The sequence below is a fragment of the Lissotriton vulgaris genome, chromosome 10 (genome assembly GCF_964263255.1).
Source record: "Lissotriton vulgaris chromosome 10, aLisVul1.2, whole genome shotgun sequence".
NCBI classification, from domain to species: Eukaryota; Metazoa; Chordata; class Amphibia; order Caudata; family Salamandridae; genus Lissotriton; species Lissotriton vulgaris.
This window is the reverse complement of record NC_141698.1, coordinates 943,648,349-943,665,269: the sequence shown is the minus strand read 5'-3', so window position 1 is coordinate 943,665,269 and position 16,921 is coordinate 943,648,349. Positions and strand designations below refer to the sequence as shown.

The 16,921-nt window shown below is 44.1% G+C and overlaps 1 protein-coding gene across 2 annotated transcripts in view; it reads right to left on the bottom strand.

Annotated features, from left to right (window-relative positions):
• Nucleotides 1-16,921, bottom strand: part of LOC147689043 (serum paraoxonase/arylesterase 2-like) — a 385,360-nt gene that overhangs the window by 173,689 nt on the left and 194,750 nt on the right. For both annotated transcript variants that reach the window (XM_086941931.1, XM_086941932.1), the window contains exon 3: nucleotides 7,540-7,595. In XM_086941931.1, coding sequence (XP_086798057.1) covers nucleotides 7,540-7,595 — 56 coding nt within the window. The remainder of the gene's footprint in view (nucleotides 1-7,539; nucleotides 7,596-16,921) is intronic.

Below are 16,921 nucleotides of genomic sequence, written 5' to 3'. Positions count from 1 at the left end.
ATGTAGAGCTTGAGTCACCATACCACATCAGTACTTATGTGCCCAAATCATACTATCTCAAAGTGCCTTACCTGCCCTCCTAACCTTCCCAGAGCAACAGGTAAATTGGCACCTCAGAACACAACTCTTTAGCCCCTACAGATCATCACCATTTGTTTTCTAATTTGTGCATTTCGATAATAAACAAAAGAAAGACACAACAAAAGTTTACTCTATTAATTGAAACGATCAGGCTCTATTATGATGCAACTGTGCTGAAATGGGAAAAGATTTGCAACTGAGTAGAAGAATTAGCTTTACAAATCTATACTACTATAATAAAGGAAGAACTTTCAGCATTTGAGGCGGGTAAACTCGAGAACCACAGCGCGAATCCACACACCCGATACACCGTTGGAATCATCAGGGTGTGTAGATGGTTATAGGCTATATAAATGAAAAAACAAAAACGTTTAAAAAAAAATTTACTGTAAAAAAAAAGTAGTCCCTCCGAAGTAGCGCCGGCCGTGACGTCTGTGCTCACGTCAGAAGCACGGGGAGGAGCGGCGTCCAGGAGCGCGACGAGGAGCGGCGGACATGGCGCGGGGGAGGAGCGGTGACGTGAGGAGCAGCGGACAGGCCAGCGGAGGTGCGAGCAGCGGACAGGCTGGAGGAGCGGCGGCTGAGGTAAGGGAGATGGGGGACATGGCGTGGGGGAGGAGCGGGGACGTGAGGGGCAGCGGACAGGCCAGCGACGGTGCGAGCAGCGGACAGGCGGGAGGAGCAGCAGCTCAGGTAAGGGGACCCATGTCGGGGCAGGCGGGGGTCGGGGCACGCGGGCGACGGGCTGGACGGGGGCCCGGGCTGCTGCACAATGTCGGGGCGGGCGGGGGCGGGGAAGCCTGTCGCACCCGGACAAGGTCGGGACGGGCTGCTAGTGGACTGTATAAAATTAGAAGCTCTACCACGGTGAATGATCTATCCGCCTAAGCCCAGCCTCACTACATTAGCACAGTGATATATCGGAGATCTCTGGGATCAGAACGGGCATCAATACACCTTGCATTTGTAGTTAGGTGAGCTGCATCTCAGGTTGCTCAAAGCTAGTGTGTCTGTGTGAGGACATTTTCCTCTGCAAGAATTTTCCTCTTTAGTTTCAGAAGGCAAGTCTTGGTATTTATGATAAGAGGTGCAGTACTTGAAAATAGCAAATGTTCTTCGGTGTTGTGTCTAAATGCCACCATATGTTGGTAACCAATCCCAGAAAATGACAGGGCACGTTGTTGTTCGACCTTGTAAAATGTTCAGACGTGTCCCAGAGAGAAGAACCAAATAACAAAAACTTGTACGGTGTATTTCAAAAATAATATTGTGTTTAACGTGTGAAAAGCAAAGAAGCGTGCAGTTATGCTAAAATAAGGAAGAACCAAATGGGCCTTAAAGGGAACTCACAACAAAGAATTGGTGTCTGAGGTCCAATATTTATACCAGGGGTCTATTAAGAAGTGGTAGAAGCTTCTAGAGGTTTCCCTTTTAAGTGCAGAGGATTCCTGCATGCCCTGACTCCATTACTACAGAGGGTATTTAACCCTTTATGAGGAGGCAAGACACAGACTATTCAGGTGTAAGTAGGGGGGTGCCCAGCTCTGCCCCCCTCATGTCCGTGATGGCACATCCAGGCACACCTAAGCTCTCTATTGTGTGTGGCTGTCTAAAAAGGAATATACAAAGTCTAACTTGGATATAGCCTGTCCTGATCAGACCAAACAACTCATTATTCACTGACTGAAACATGCAATAGACTATGCAAGCAGGTCAGTGATGATGTTTGATCCCCACAGTCCTTAGTTGGAAATTGTCAAAGGACTGAAAACTAACACTATTGATAGGTGGGTACCTTAAATCTATATTGAAGTTTTATTGTTGCTATTTATTTATTCATTCATAATTGCTTCTTAACTTGCACTCTTACCTTCGTTCTAAATCTGCTTGAGCAGAAGCTTTTTTTATATACCTTATCTGCACCATTAAATGTTTAGTGAAATTATCAAAGAAAGGATTCCACGACCAGAAAAATGTTTCCTTTTGCATATATTTTAGAAGATATTAGTAAATATAATGTGTTACATAAACATTGTTGAGGTCTTAATTAACTAAAACAATAAATGTGACTTGACACAGCCCAACTTTCATCTACACCCAGTCATGTTACCCAGAGACAGGCTGCAGGAACTTAAGGGCAGATGTGTCAGAACAATTTTTTGTCGCAAACGCTGAGATTCGCAAAAAAGCAGGGTTTGAGACTAAAAATTCGCTAAACGGTATGTATGAAGGAACTTGCATAGGAAAATTAAGGAATCACAAAATTTGCAATTCCTTAATTTTGCGTAAGTATTTAAGGAATCGCAAATTGCGAGTCTTTAAATGCTATGCATCAAGCATTAAATTATTGGTATTTCTCCTTAAAAAAAAAAAAAAAAATCGCAAATTAACACCAACTTCAGTTGGTTGTAATTTGCGATTTCTTTCCCAAATGCACTTTTTGGCTTTTGTGAAGGCGCCATATGGTGCACATACATGCCTCCTGGCCCATAGAAATGAAGGGGAAATTATTCCTTACTTGCGATTAGCAATTTGCTAATCGCAATTAAGGAATTTTAAGAAATTGCTAAAAAATTGCGATTTCTTATATACATACCATTTTGCAATTCTCAAATAGCGATTCTCAAAAAATCGCTATTTTAGAATCGCAAATAGGTATTTTGATACATCTGCCCCTAAATGTCTAAGGCAGGAAAATACCAACTTTCTAAAAGGGGCATTTTCAAAATTGTAACTTAAAATCTAACTTCACCATAAACGAGGATTATTCATTATAATTTCAAAGACACCAAACATGAACTGTTTTCATGTTTCCATTTGAAAGTTACAACTTAATAAGGTTCCTCGAATGCTATCCCATGGGAGAAGCAGGCCTTGCCGTACTGAAAAAAGGATTTAAGATTTTTTCACTCCACGACATGTAAAACTTAAAATTACAAGACCTAGTATTAAAATACATTGCACCATGCACTGTGGACAATTTAGCGCTTACTTTAGGGATAACTTATATGTATTAAAAAGGAAGGCTATTTAAATGATGTATATAATATTCTTAATCATATGGTTTTTCAATCCACCCTCTTCATCCATTGGTTTGTTGATTTCCTTCCCATTTTTCCACCTGTCGGTACAGCAACGAACGTGCTGCATTTGGTCTTCGCATTTCACCCATTGGCTAACTTCACGGTGGATGTTAACATTCTGCTCTTTCTTTTTTTTTTTTTTTATATATAAGAGCTTTATTGCGTGATTAAAAGAAAAATCATTGCAAATACAGAATCTTTAAAATATGTGAAAGATACATTTAAAATACATATAAAAAAATGGCGACTGATTGGGATCCAAGGTGGACTGATTGGGATCCAAGGTGGATAGGGACAGCCGATGGAGCCTGCCAGGAACTTTAAGCCATCGATGAATCACTGGCATTTGGCCCCTCGCAGAGTTTTTTTCCTGCGAGGTCCATGAACCTTACCAAGGCACAGTTTAATTTGATGTTCCTGGGGTCAAAGCAGGCCAGAACTGCTGCTCTGCACGATCTAATCTTGTTTATGTTTCAAAGGTGCTTCAAAAGGAACCGTCTTTCATTCAGCAGTTTTGGACAGAGACATAAAATGTGCGTGATGTCTTCTTTGTGATTCCCACAAAGTCGACAAAGTTCTCGTCCATGATCTCTTTTCCATTTTGGGAAATGGGCCAACAGGTTGATAACTCCCAGTCTCAATTTTAGGAATTTTGATTTAGTTCGTGCAGTAAAAGATACGGTTAGATACTGTTGTGGAATCAACAGGGCGTAGGAATGCAGAGTCAACCACCCGTGACTTCTTTTTGCCAGCCGTGCCTTATCTTCCACAGTCGACAACTTTTTTGTGCTTAGTTTCGCTAGCCGTTTAAATTCCATTTGGCTTACATGCATGCTCCAAAGTTCATTTAAGCATAAGGTTGTTAGGCCTTTTTTCCAATAGTCGTTCCCTGCGCGCCATGAGTTCGTATCGAGACTAACCCAGAGATGGTGTGCTAGACTGCCTTCCTTAGATGATCTCAGTTTGTGACAGCACACAAGAAAGGTCATGGCTCTGGCGTATGGTTGATGGCAGATTCCCAGTTCCAACCTGATTTGTGCCGGAGATGTTTGAATCGGTAGTTTGAACACTGTTCTATAAATCTTTGTGATTATTTTGTCCAATTGGCCACTGTCCAGTCCTTTTAGGACTTCGCTGCCGTAGGTTAGTGTGGGAATGATTTTTGCCTGAGCGGCCTGTAAAGTAGGTGCAAAAGTTGGGCCTTGTAGTTTCTTGTGAACGGATCCAATGGCGAAGGCAAGTGCTGCACCCTTCCTTTTTTGTTCTTCCAACTGAGATTTATATCTGTTGTTGTTGTTAAAGATGACTCCAAGGTACTTATGGCATTTAGATTCGACAATGCTTTCCTTATTAAGGGTCCAAGACAGATTCTTAGCTTTACCTGAACGGACCGCCAATATTTTTGTCTTCTTATTATTGATCTGTAGGTTATTCTTATTAGAATAGTCGGAGGTGGCGTCCAGAAGCCTTTGCATGCCGATCTTAGTTTTACTAAGAAGAACAACATCGTCTGCGTATAGTATGTTTGACAGCAAGAGACCAGTTACCTTGGGAGCATGTGAATTGACCTTGTTAAGAGCACCAGGAAGGTCGGATAGAAATAAGTTAAAAAGTGTCGGGGCCAGGACGCAGCCCTGTTTTAGGCCTTTTGTCGTTGGAATTGGGCGTGACAAACGTGAGCCGTCCCCGATCTTGATCCTGACCCATGTGTCCTGATGTAGAAGTTGTATAGCTCTTAGGAGGTCACTTGGAATGTTGAAACTAGACAGCTTCTGCCAGAGCTTAGCTCTATTCACGTTGTCGAAGGCCGCTTGAAAGTCAATGAATCCCATGTAGAGTGGACAGGAGCTGAATTCAGCCTGATCGATCAGGCAGGAGAGGGTCATGAGGTTGACCGAGGTTCCGGTGTTGCTTGTAAAGCCAGTTTGATTTGGAGGGATGATAGCGTTGTCCTCCGCCCATGCCCTAAGTGAGTTCAGCAAAACTCCTGCAAAGTACTTTGCTTCATTGTCGATTAGGGCAATGAGACGGTAGTTCCCAGGGGATTTTTTGTCCCCACCTTTAAAGATTGGTGCGAGGACTGATCCAAGCCAGGAGGGCGGTATGATGTGTTTCTCCAGAATGGAATTGAATAAATTGCAAAGTTTCCCAGCCCAGAAGGGTACATCCTCCTTAAACAAAGCTTGAGGGACTCCACCTGGACCTGGAGCCCCGTCCGTCCGACCCTTTTTAATCAATTTTCCAATATCTTGCTCCTGCACTTTTATAGGATCTTTGCTACTCCCAATCGAAGAGCACTCATTTGGTGATACTATTTTTTGACCGTCGTTGAGGGATATCTTCATAGAGGGATTGATAATGTTCTGGTCTTCATAGTCTTCAAGGGTGAAATTCTGATGAAAGATTTTTGTTTTATAATCATTAAAGTGAAGATTGAGGAAGTCGACCCACTCCGACTCCAATATGCAAGAAGAAGCTACTTTTGGTACTTGCCCTGATATGCTGTTGATTGTTCGCCAAAACCTGGCAGAATTATTTGATTTAATATCGTGCTGAAGTCTAGCCCAGAACGAATTCCATTGTGTTCTACGTTGCTCTCTTTTAGCTTTTCTAAGGTAGCTGCGGGCCTCTCTCAATTTTGTTATTTTTGTAGAGTCCATTGGATCTATTTTTAATGCCCGCCATGCACGATTCATAGATCTTGTTGCAGATTGTATCGCTAGATTTGAGTGGGGCTTCGGCTTTTGCCCAGTCAGGATTGCATACTTTACCGGTTTTGCATATCTGTCGATGAGTTCGATTGCGAATGATGCCCAGTTGACTATTTTATCGTCCGCGCACTTACTGTAACGCTCGATGATTTGTTTGGCCTCTATTGCTACTTGGTGAAAATTGCTCAGAGAGTATTTGATTCGTTTTAGGCTGATTGTATAGCTCTCAGATGGCAAACCCCTTTCTTCTTCATGTTGAATTAGACTGGTCCTCAGTGTTATTTCTTGGGGGCAATGGTCGCTTTCTGTTCTGCTCCCAAGATGATAGCCTGTTATTAGGTGAAAGAGTGGAAGGCTAGCAAAGGTGTAGTCAATTAGTGAAGCACCATTTTTCGATAAGTAAGAGAAGCAGGGAGGCTTGTCTAAGGAATAGCGCCCATTAAGGGCTCTTAGTCCCAGATTTTCTAGGTTGCCTTGCAAGGAGCGACCCTTCGAGTCGTCCTTATGCCATCCTGGCCGTACCTGCGGTGGTATCTCCCAGATACTGTCATGTGATTCAGTGACCTCGTTTTTTTGTAGGTCTGACATTAGCCACATATTAAAATCGCCAGATAAGAGTATTTCTTGGTTTAGCGGACATGTTTTCACTCTTAGTACTGTCGCAGTCACTTCTTCTGCAAATGATTGTCTTGATACTGAGTTTGGGCGAACGTAGGCATTCATTAGAATCAGAGACCGATGCTGGCCTTTTCTAGAAGTAAAAGAAATTCCCACACACTGAAGGCAGTGTGACGAACCTGCAAGGTCCCGGGATGTGATTGCATTTTTTGTTGATATGTAAATAGCTAGGCCCCCGCTCCCTCTTCCTGAGCGGTTCAGTTTTTGTGCAGGAATGTGGTGAGTTTTAAAGCCTTCTATTTGCTGCGGTTCAGAGAGCCATGTCTCCTGTAATAACAATATATCAAATTCCCTAAAATAGGAGATTATAGATTTATCCTCCAGTTTGTTTGTCAGACCGTTAATGTTCCATGAACAAATCTTTAGAGGAGGCGTTTCTTGACCATGTTCCGTGTGGGGTTGTCATCGTAGAATTCGAGTTGAGTTCAAAGTGCCTGACAACCATGACCATGTGCTGACCTCTTCCCGATCCCTAGATGGTGAGGTCCCGTCGTCTCTTGTTATCCTTGGTTTTAGGTTAATGGTGGGGGTTTTGTTGCATGCACCCCTAAGTACTGAGTACACTGCTCCGCTCCTCACACATCTGCTCTTTCATAAAGTGTACATTCACACTCTTAAGTAGTTACCCAACAGTACCATGGACTACTGTGTGCCTATTGAGACTAACCCAATATTTTTGCTTTTAACCAATTTATGTTTATTTTGGTGTGACCTACACCAAATATAAAAAGGGAACAATAAACTAGTTTGTTTGGATAGGTGTGTGGTGTCAAAGGAGAGCATTTTGCTATGGTGCTGGTCCATTACAGTATAAAACAGCAAGCAAATGTGAAAATTGTGTGCTTTTATTACTTTTTCCAATACTTTTTAACTGATGTAAAGAGTATTTTATGCAATATCAGCTCAACAGTTGGGTTGGAGACTCAATCAGCCATAGTTGTATTATCCCAGAAGAGCAACATGGGGAATATCAATATAATACTTACCGTACTAATGAAAGCCAATCCGTTAGGAAGAATGTCAATGTCTTCGGATCCAGTCTCTGCAATTAAAATAAAGTACAGGTTATTGTGTAGGCCTGGGCTAGCTAGAATTATATTGATTGAGCTAAATGAGAAGACAATTTGCAGCACCATTTTCAAACACATGCTAAAAGGAACAGGTTATACAAATATTTCTGAAGAGGCTCTCATAATATATTCCAATGATGTCATAGTGAACCCAAGCAGGCTCAACCTTCCACAGAAGTCAGGAAAGGAGAGGGGAGCTGGGATAGGATACAAAGACTGTTAGAAGCTCTATCATGAAACTGTGAAGGGCCAGTCAACCAGAAACACGATGATAACTTACACTGCCTGGAAGATAGATGCTGGATTTCAGTACTTGATTTAAAAATTGAATACTGCCAATATCTATGGAAGTTGCATTTAGCTAACCATGAACTTATTCAAGCTCAGGCTGATGCCAAAAGTGGATAGGTACTTACAAGATCAAGATCAGGGGCAGATACCCAACTCCATCACGCTACAAAAGAGACCAAGTAATTTTAGGTTCTTTCAGAGCTGGCAAAATACAGGGAAATGCAAAGTCATAGGAGCTCAAAACGTTCTTGAGTAAGAAACGTCAGACAGAGGTGAAAATATAAACACCTACAGAAAGAGTCACAATTCAGAAGTTCAGATAATGCTTCCTTGAGCACTGACACAATGTATGGAAAATTGCTTACCAGAACCCCGGAGGGGAGTGATACATTCAAGCAATACAAAGACGGCAGGCCAAGAGCTAAGAGATCTCCTGTACTGTTTACTGTTCCTTCCAAAATGTGAAGGGAGTTGGAGAAAGAGCCTAGAATGAGAATTGAGCAGAGAGAAGGGCAACAAGCAACTCCAAGTAGTAAGGCCCTGTATCCCCACAGCTCGATCTGACCTGTAAATGTAACTAGTCAGAATAACCTCTTCGATGACTTATGTTCAGGTAAAATGTTGTAACCTTGGAACATACTTGTTGTCCATTATGTGATGAGTACTCTGAACCTGAAATCTCAAACTACCATCATACTTCTTGTTGCCCACAACCTATGGTATGGCTGCCATAGACAGCAGTGTATAATCGGTTGATAACATCTACAAAGGCGGAAATCTGAGGATGGAGAACCATAGATACAGAGGTACACACCAAGGCCACAGAGCTGAGAGGCCATGAAAGGATGAAACTGTGATAACATTTCAACAGAAGGTGAGGGGAATGAACAAAGGAACAGAGAATAATTCAAAAACCATCAGATGAGTGTTAACACATCCATTCAAAAATATACTAAAGATAGCCAGAATGCATTAAAGAAGAATGAAGAAGAAAAAGAAGAGGAAGAGGATGAATAATCATAAAAATGATCATAAGGATAATAATAATAATAATAATAATACACTGCGGTGTAGCTGCAACCTCATTACTCGAGAAACCCATCAACAAAGTGAACGGCACCACACCAACACAAAACACCTTCAGCAAGGAGACTTTAAAAACAAAATGGATGCATCAATGGAAAGAAAAATTCTGATTTACTCCAAAATGATTCATAAGATTTGTGACCGTAAATAGCCTGGGGAAATGTGCTAAAGCCTGGAATGATTACTAGATTTTGATAAAAGCCAAAAAAGACACCAAAGCAAATGTTTGGCTGCTTTAGCCTCGATCGACGGAACTGGTAGCGAGAGCTGTAGCTGCAAGCATCAGGGGCGTCAGGAACACCCCGCTTTAGAAGCTACAGCAGGGGTGGGGTTCTTTATGTGCCTCTTCCGTCTGCAGCTCGGCAGACACAAACTAATTATTAACACTGGAATACAGCATCAATAGAGGAACAAGTGGGAGCAAAGGAAACCAGCACAGGGTCAACAGAATGTGGAAAGAAAGAAGGAATATTGGAAGGAAGGGTGAAAAGAAGGAAGTATGGATAAACGAGTAGGTGGACGCTTCTGTCTGTGGATGAATGAATAAATGGGTGATGGGTGGATGGACAGAAGGAAGGAAGGAAGGCATAGGCAAGGAATGGTTGGATGGATGAATGAGTAAGTGAAAGGATAGGTTGATGAACAGGGGAATGGATGACAAAGTAAAGGAATCGATGGACAGATGGAGGAACAGGTAAAAGGATGGCAGAGTAAAGCGATGGGTGAATGAGTGGGTGAAAAGATGAGTGAATAGAAGATCGTGTGTGAATGATGGATAGATGGCCTAGAGGATGGATAGCAGAGTTAATGAATGGATGGACGGCAGAGGAATAGGTGGATGGCAATTGAATGGCTGGATATATGGCAGAGTGAATAGCTGGCGACTAGTATGAATGGATAATTGTATAGCAGCGTGAATAGATTGATACATGAATGGTAGAGTGGAAGGATGGATGTCAGAGTGGCTGCATGGATAGGCAAGTGGATGGTACAGTGGATGGATGGCAGAGTGCATTGATGCATGGCTGGTTGGACAGCAGAGTAGATGAATGAATGGCTGGATAGCAGAGTGAATGACTGATGGGTGTATGGCAGAAAGGATAGATGGCAGAATGGAGGGATGCAAGAATGGATGGATGGTTAAATATATGGACAGACGGCTGGTGGGTGGAAGAGTGGACGGAAGGATGACAAAGTGGGTAGATCGATGGATAAATGGCAGAGTGGACTGATGGATGGTAGAGTGGATGAATGGTGATGGATGGCAGACTGTAGGGATGGATGGATGGAATTCAGAGTGTCTAGAAGGATGGATGGATTGCAGGGTGGATAGATGGATGGCAGAGTGGATGGATGCCAAAGTATATGGATGACAGAGTGGCTGTATCCATGGGTGGCAGAGTGGACAGATAGAAAGTATAGTGGGTCTATGGAAAGGTGGATGAATGGCAGAAAGATTGGAAGGATGGAATGAGGAAAGACTGAATGACAGATGAAAGAATTAATCGATGACAGAATGTAATGGTGAAATAGTGGATATCAGTAGGTGGATAGAAGGGTAAACAATGAATTGATAGATAAAAGAGACACAGAAGCTGTTCTAGGGAGAGTTAGGCTTACTTCCTTTGCTTGCTTTAAGGCATCAGCACTTTAGTTCAAAGTGGGGGCTATTTTAGTTTTCTGGCTACTCCCTGGACAAGAATAGTAAAATATGTTGTTGGCCTGACAAAAATTATTTGGTCAGAAATACCAAACGTAACATGCAAGCATGAAGGCAGTAATACACAAAACGTGGCAAATACTATAAACATTTAAATGATGGGGCAATTAAATTCTGTCAGTTGAATGAATCCAAGAAGCCCAGCCATTCAGTGCATATCTTCAACTGAGTTGTTTGGGGTGTTACACCCACTAATAAATATATTTGCTAGTTGGTGGTTGAGTCCAGGGTTAGACTTGAATTATTCAAAGAATATTACAAAGAGCGTTTTTACAAGAAATGCTCTAGGTAGCAGAACATGTTATGAAGCAAAGGAGGAGAAATACATTCTTATAGCTAACAATCTGGATAGTGATACTGTGCTGGGTGAGTGCTGTTGAGAAACAATGCACACATTAAAACATCCTACATTATGAATAATTAAATGGGCCATTGCGATACTAAGAAAACATATGGAATCATGATTCAGTGAATCTTTCCTTCTTATGTGAGGAGCTGAATTCTTAAATTAGTTCTGACAGAGGAGGAAGAGGAGATGGAGCTTTAGTCAGAGAGGAGCTAGGTCAATTGATGAGGCCCAAACAGTTTGAAGTTGCACAAGGATGTTTGGGTGAGGCTGGAATGTTATGGTTTGCTTAGCGAAGATTGTGGAGTGTATGTGTGTGAGAAGGTTTTCAGCTAGATAGTTAGGAGATAGTCCATCAATCAATTTGAAGACTAAGACATTTAGTTTGTACATAACCCTATCTATTTTTGGTAGATTGACATCCATCTTGGTGCTGATAGTGTACGGTTGTGATGCGTCTGGGAGGTCATAAGTGTTATAGTGGCAAAATCCAAGGTCTTACCTGGTGGGGAAAATTAATATCTGGGGAGACCAACTAGGAGTCGGTCGTAGTATTCTAGCTTGCTGATAACTAGTGCAGAGATTTGTGTTTTGACATTACGGAACATGTCAAGTCAAGTCAGAGAATTTATATAGCGCACTACATACCCAGAGGGTCTCAAGGCGCTTAGAAAGGGGAGGAGGATTACTTGTCAAATATCCACGTTTTAAGTTGCTTTCTGAATGCTAGGTGGTTCTGGGTAAGGCGAAGGTAAGCGGGGAGTGAGTTCCATGTTTTAGCAGCCAGGTATGAGAAGGATCTGCCTCCCATGGTGGTCTTGTTGATGCGAGGTACAGTGGCGAGGGCTTGGCTGGAAGAACGTAGTTGGCGGGAGGGGGTGTAGAAGGACAGTCGTGAGTTGAGGCATTCTGGTCCGATGTCGTAGAGTGATTTGTGTGCGTGGGTTAGCAGTCGGAAAGTGATCCTCTTATTGACGGGTAGCCAGTGGAGGTCTTTAAGGTGACCAGAGATGTGTTCGTTGCGTGGGATGTCTAATATGATCCTGGCTGAGGAGTTTTGGATTCTTTGGAGTTTCTTCTGGAGTTTAGCGGTAGTGCCTGCGTAGAGGGTGTTTCCGTAGTCCAGTCGGCTCGTGACCAGAGCATGGGTGACTGTTTTCCTTGTTTCGGTGGGGATCCAGTGAAATGTTTTTCTGAGCATGCGAAGAATGTTGAAGCAGGAAGAGGATACGGCGCTGACTTGTCTGTTCATTGAGAGTGAAGAATCAAGGATGACGCCTAGGTTCCGTGCGTGGTATGTCGGGATGGGTGCTTTTCCGAGGGCTTCCGGCCACCAGGAGTCGTCCCATGCAGAGGGGGATGTACCTAAGATGAGGACTTCTGTTTTGTCTGAGTTCAGTTTCAGACGGCTTTGTTTCATCCATTCGGCAACTTCTTTCATTCCTTCGTGTAGGTTAGTTTTGGCGGTGCTGGGGTCATTGGTGAGGGAAAGGATTAGTTGAGTGTCATCCGCGTAAGAGATGATGTTGAGGTTGTGTTGGCGGGCGATGGCCGCGAGGGGGCTCATGTATACGTTGAAGAGGGTGGGGCTGAGTGAGGATCCTTGTGGTACGCCACAGATGACTTCAGTGGCCTCGGACTTGAATGGTGGGAGGCGGACTCTCTGGGTTCTTCCGGTGAGGAACGAGGTGATCCATTCAAGTGCTTTTCCTTGGATTCCGATGTTATTGAGGCGTTGTAAAAGGGTGCTGTGGCAGACTGTGTCGAATGCTGCAGAGAGGTCGAGGAGGATGAGGGCGACTGTGTCTCCATTGTCCAGTAGAGTTCGAATGTCGTCTGTTGCTGCGATGAGGGCGGTCTCAGTGCTGTGTTTTGCTCGGAAGCCAGATTGTGAGGAGTCGAGGGATTTGTTGGCTTCGAGGAAGGCGGCGAGCTGGTTGTTGACAGCTTTCTCGATGACTTTGGCCTGGAATGGAAGGAGCGAGATGGGGCGGTAATTTTTGAGTTCGGTGGGGTCCGCTGTGGGTTTTTTCAGAAGGGCGGTGAGTTCAGCGTGTTTCCAGTCTTCCGGGAAGGTGGCGGAGTTGAAGGAGCAGTTGATGACGTCTCGGAGGTGTGGTGCTATGACGGAGTCTGCTTTGTTGAAGATGTGGTGAGGACATGGGTCTGTGGGGGATCCTGAGTGGATGGAATTCATCAGGCGGATTGTGTCCTCAGTGGAGATTGGGTTCCAGTCGTTAAGGGTGTTCACGGGGGGAGAATGTTCAGCAAATGGTAGGGTGGGTTGGTTTCCGGGTTGGTTGTCGAAGCTGTTGTGGATGTCTGCAATCTTGTTGTGGAAGAATGAGGCTAGGGAGTCGCAGAGGGCTTGAGAGGGGGTGATGTCGTTGGAGTTGGCCGAGGGATTGGAAAATTCCTTGACGATGTTGAAAAGTTCCTTGCTGTTGTGGGCGTTGTCGTCAAGTCGATCCTTGAATGCTGTTTTCTTGGCCTTTCGGATTAGTTGGTGGTGAGTGCGGGTGGCGTTTTTGAAGGCGTCCTTGGTGCTAGGGGTTGGGTCTTTTTTCCAGGCCTTTTCAAGGGAGCGGCAGAGTTTCTTGGACTTCTTGAGATCATCGTTGAACCATGAGGCCTTTTTGCTGCCAGGTTTGCTTTGACGTTTCTTCAGTGGTGCTAAGGTGTCGGCGGTGTTGGATAACCATAGGGTCAGGTTGGCGGCGGCTTCGTTTGCGTTAGAAGAGTGGGCTGGGGCGTTTAGAAGGAGCGATGCGGAGATCTGGTCCGTGGTGATTTTGTTCCAGTTTCTTTGCAGAGTTGGTTGGAGGTGGTTGGTGGGTTTTGGTTTGTTGTAGGTGAAGTGAACGCAGCTGTGGTCAGTCCAGAGGAGATCCGTGGTATGGCTGAAGGAGACATGATTGCTGGAGGTGAAGATGGGGTCGAGTGTGTGACCTGCGATGTGGGTGGGGGAAGTGACCAGTTGTTTAAGTCCGAGGTTGGCGAGGTTGTCCAAGAGGGTGGTGGTGTTGCGGTCGTTGATCTTTTCAAGGTGAAAGTTGAGGTCTCCCAGAAGGATGTAGTCTTTGGAGGGGAGCGCGTGAGGAGTGATGAAGTCCGTGATGTCTTCACTGAATTTTGCGCGGGGTCCTGGTGGTCTGTAGAGGAGGGTGCCTCTGAGTGTGGTCTTGGGGTCGATGTGGATCTGGAAGTGAAGGTGTTCGGAGTTAGCGAGGTTGGCGTCAGAGCTGGTTGAGATGCGGATTGATTTCTTATGGACGATGGCGATTCCTCCTCCTGTGTGGTCGGTGCGGTCCTTGCGTGTGATCTTATAGTCTTCAGGGATGGCAATGGTGATGTCTGGGGCGGAGGAAGCGTTCATCCAAGTTTCTGTTAGGAAGGCGACGTCTGGAGAGATGGTGTCTAGTAGATTCCATAGTTCAATGGCGTGTCTGTGGACCGATCGAGTGTTGAGAAGGATGCACTGTAGGTGGTTGGGGTCGGGAATCTGTGTTGTGGTCGTAGCGGAGATGTTGTTGGTGCCGATGAATTTGCAGGAGTAGCAAGAGAAAGGTCCATGGGTGTGTCCAGGGGAGGCTTGGACGCAGTTGGGGGCGCGACCGGGGTTAAGGGCTAGGAGGGTGGCGGCATCGTAGGTAATGCGGGAGGGCTGGGAGGGACGGGGGCCAGGGGGTCTGGCGCTGGGCGCGGTCCAGGCGCGGACGGGCGTAGACGAGCTTACATGATAGTAGGGTGAATCTTACAGACTTGGAGTAGTTGGTATTTAGCACATGGAAAGAAAAATTTAGCACATCTGAAGAAATACAGGAGCATGGTATGTTTGAAAAAGTACATGAATATTTCTAGCCCATAGTTTGAAATTAAGGTGCTTGGTGAAACTTTGTAGGTTGTAGGTGCAGTTTTGGAGTTTTTAAAGGGATTTATACAAAGTGATCCTTAGAAGAGTTCAACATAAGATTGTGAAGGGCAATCCAATGACAGCTGTGAGATAATAGAATATTTGAGCTTGAAGGGCTAGAGTAAACGATTGGGGTGGGAAAAGGGTTAGTGTGTCATCTTTATATTTGTAGAGTGTGACATTCATCCCAAGAGATATCACAGCGCTAGATAAGCGAGAACCTGTTTGGGGAGGATTAGTGACATGTGACATAAAGCATCGGGTCTGGAGTAATAATCAATGGACAGTGTTGGAGTCCTGAGAAAAAACATGTCTTCAGCTTCTTTCTGAATCTCACTTGTTCCTCAGTGAGACAAAGCTCTAACCGGAGTTTGTTCCAGTGAGTAGCTGTCAAATAGGAAAACGAGCGACACCCCACTCTGACTTTTTTTGTGTGTAAGGTTTTGGCTAGAGCTTGGTTGCCTGACCTAAGGTCACGCGAGGGGACATAAAATTCCAGATTGGCCTGCAAAATTATGGGTCCAAGATAACGTTCTTTGAGCATAGCATAGTATTTTGAACTTGGCTCTTTGTCTCATAGGCAGCCAGTGAAGTTCTTTCAAGCAAGCTGAAGCCAAACTATACTGTTCTTGTTACAAACCAGTTTCGCTGCTGCGTTCTGAATGACTTGTAGACAGGAAAATAAATAGTCAGCCATGCCAACAAAGTGCATTCCCATAGTCCAGATTGCCGGACAGAAGGGCCAGAGTGATAGTTGAACCTACAGTTCAAAGGATCCACTTAAAAAAGCCTCCTGAGTGGTTTTAGCATGGCAATTATATTTACCCCATAGTACTCTGACTTAGTCTTGCATGTCTTCCAGGAATCTCAAATATTTTACAACACGTTTAGGCACTGGAGTGCTGCCAAATAGTTCGGGCCACCGTGTTCAGTCCTAGACTAGATGTGCACTACCAAACAGAAGTATCTCAGAATTTTCAGCATTTAACTTCAAGCAGTGGTCTGACCTCAGCGATTTCTGAGAGGCAGTTGCTCCAGTTATTTTTGGTGTTCTCACATTTTTCCTCAAACACAATCAACAACTGAGTATCATCAGCGAATGACCAGATATTGAAACCCCATTTCATACCGATCTTGTCCATGGGGGAAACGTAAACGTTAAAAAGTGTTGGGCTAAGGTAGGCTCCCTGCGTAACACTGCGCTTAATCGTTTTAGGGTTGGAGTAAAAGGAGCCCATTTGTACTGTTTATATTCTGTTCAGCAGAAAAGAGTTGAAACATTGAAGAGTTTTAGAATTAAGCCCTTTTTCATATAGAGTTCCCAGCAAGAGGTGGTGTGAAACAGTATCGAATGCCGCCGACCTGTCCAGAAGGATTGGGTGGCAGCTTTACCCTGGTCTAACCAAAGTCTAATGCTGTCTAGAATGACTAGCAGATTAGCCTTGGTACTGTTAGAGGCCCTACAGCCTGTCTGTAAGGGGTCCAGAAGCTCATTAGTCTCAAAGTAGTCAATTAATTGTCGGTTGATCAATCTCTCTAAACCTTTAGACTGGTAGGGAAGTTAGGAGATTGGTCTATAGTTATTTTAGATTGGTGACATGCATGCTGGCTTTTTTGCCAGAGGGGATACAATTGCATGTTTCCAGGACTCTGGAAACATGGCTGTATCTACTGAATGATGAAACATTTGAGTGACATAAGGGCAGAGAACTGTTAAAAGATAAGAAAATATGAAATGTGGACAGGGGTCCAGCAAATATCCTGATTTAACCTTAGCAACGTGTTCTTCTGAAAAAGGACAAGATTTCCTATATGAGATCGAGCAAGAGATTGGGGTTCCAGGGGTTCCAAGTCAGTGTCTACTAGGATGGACTGTTTGTTAAATGTTGAGTACATTTGGGTTATTTTGTCAGAAAAAAAAGTTACTAACTTTCTCGCAGTT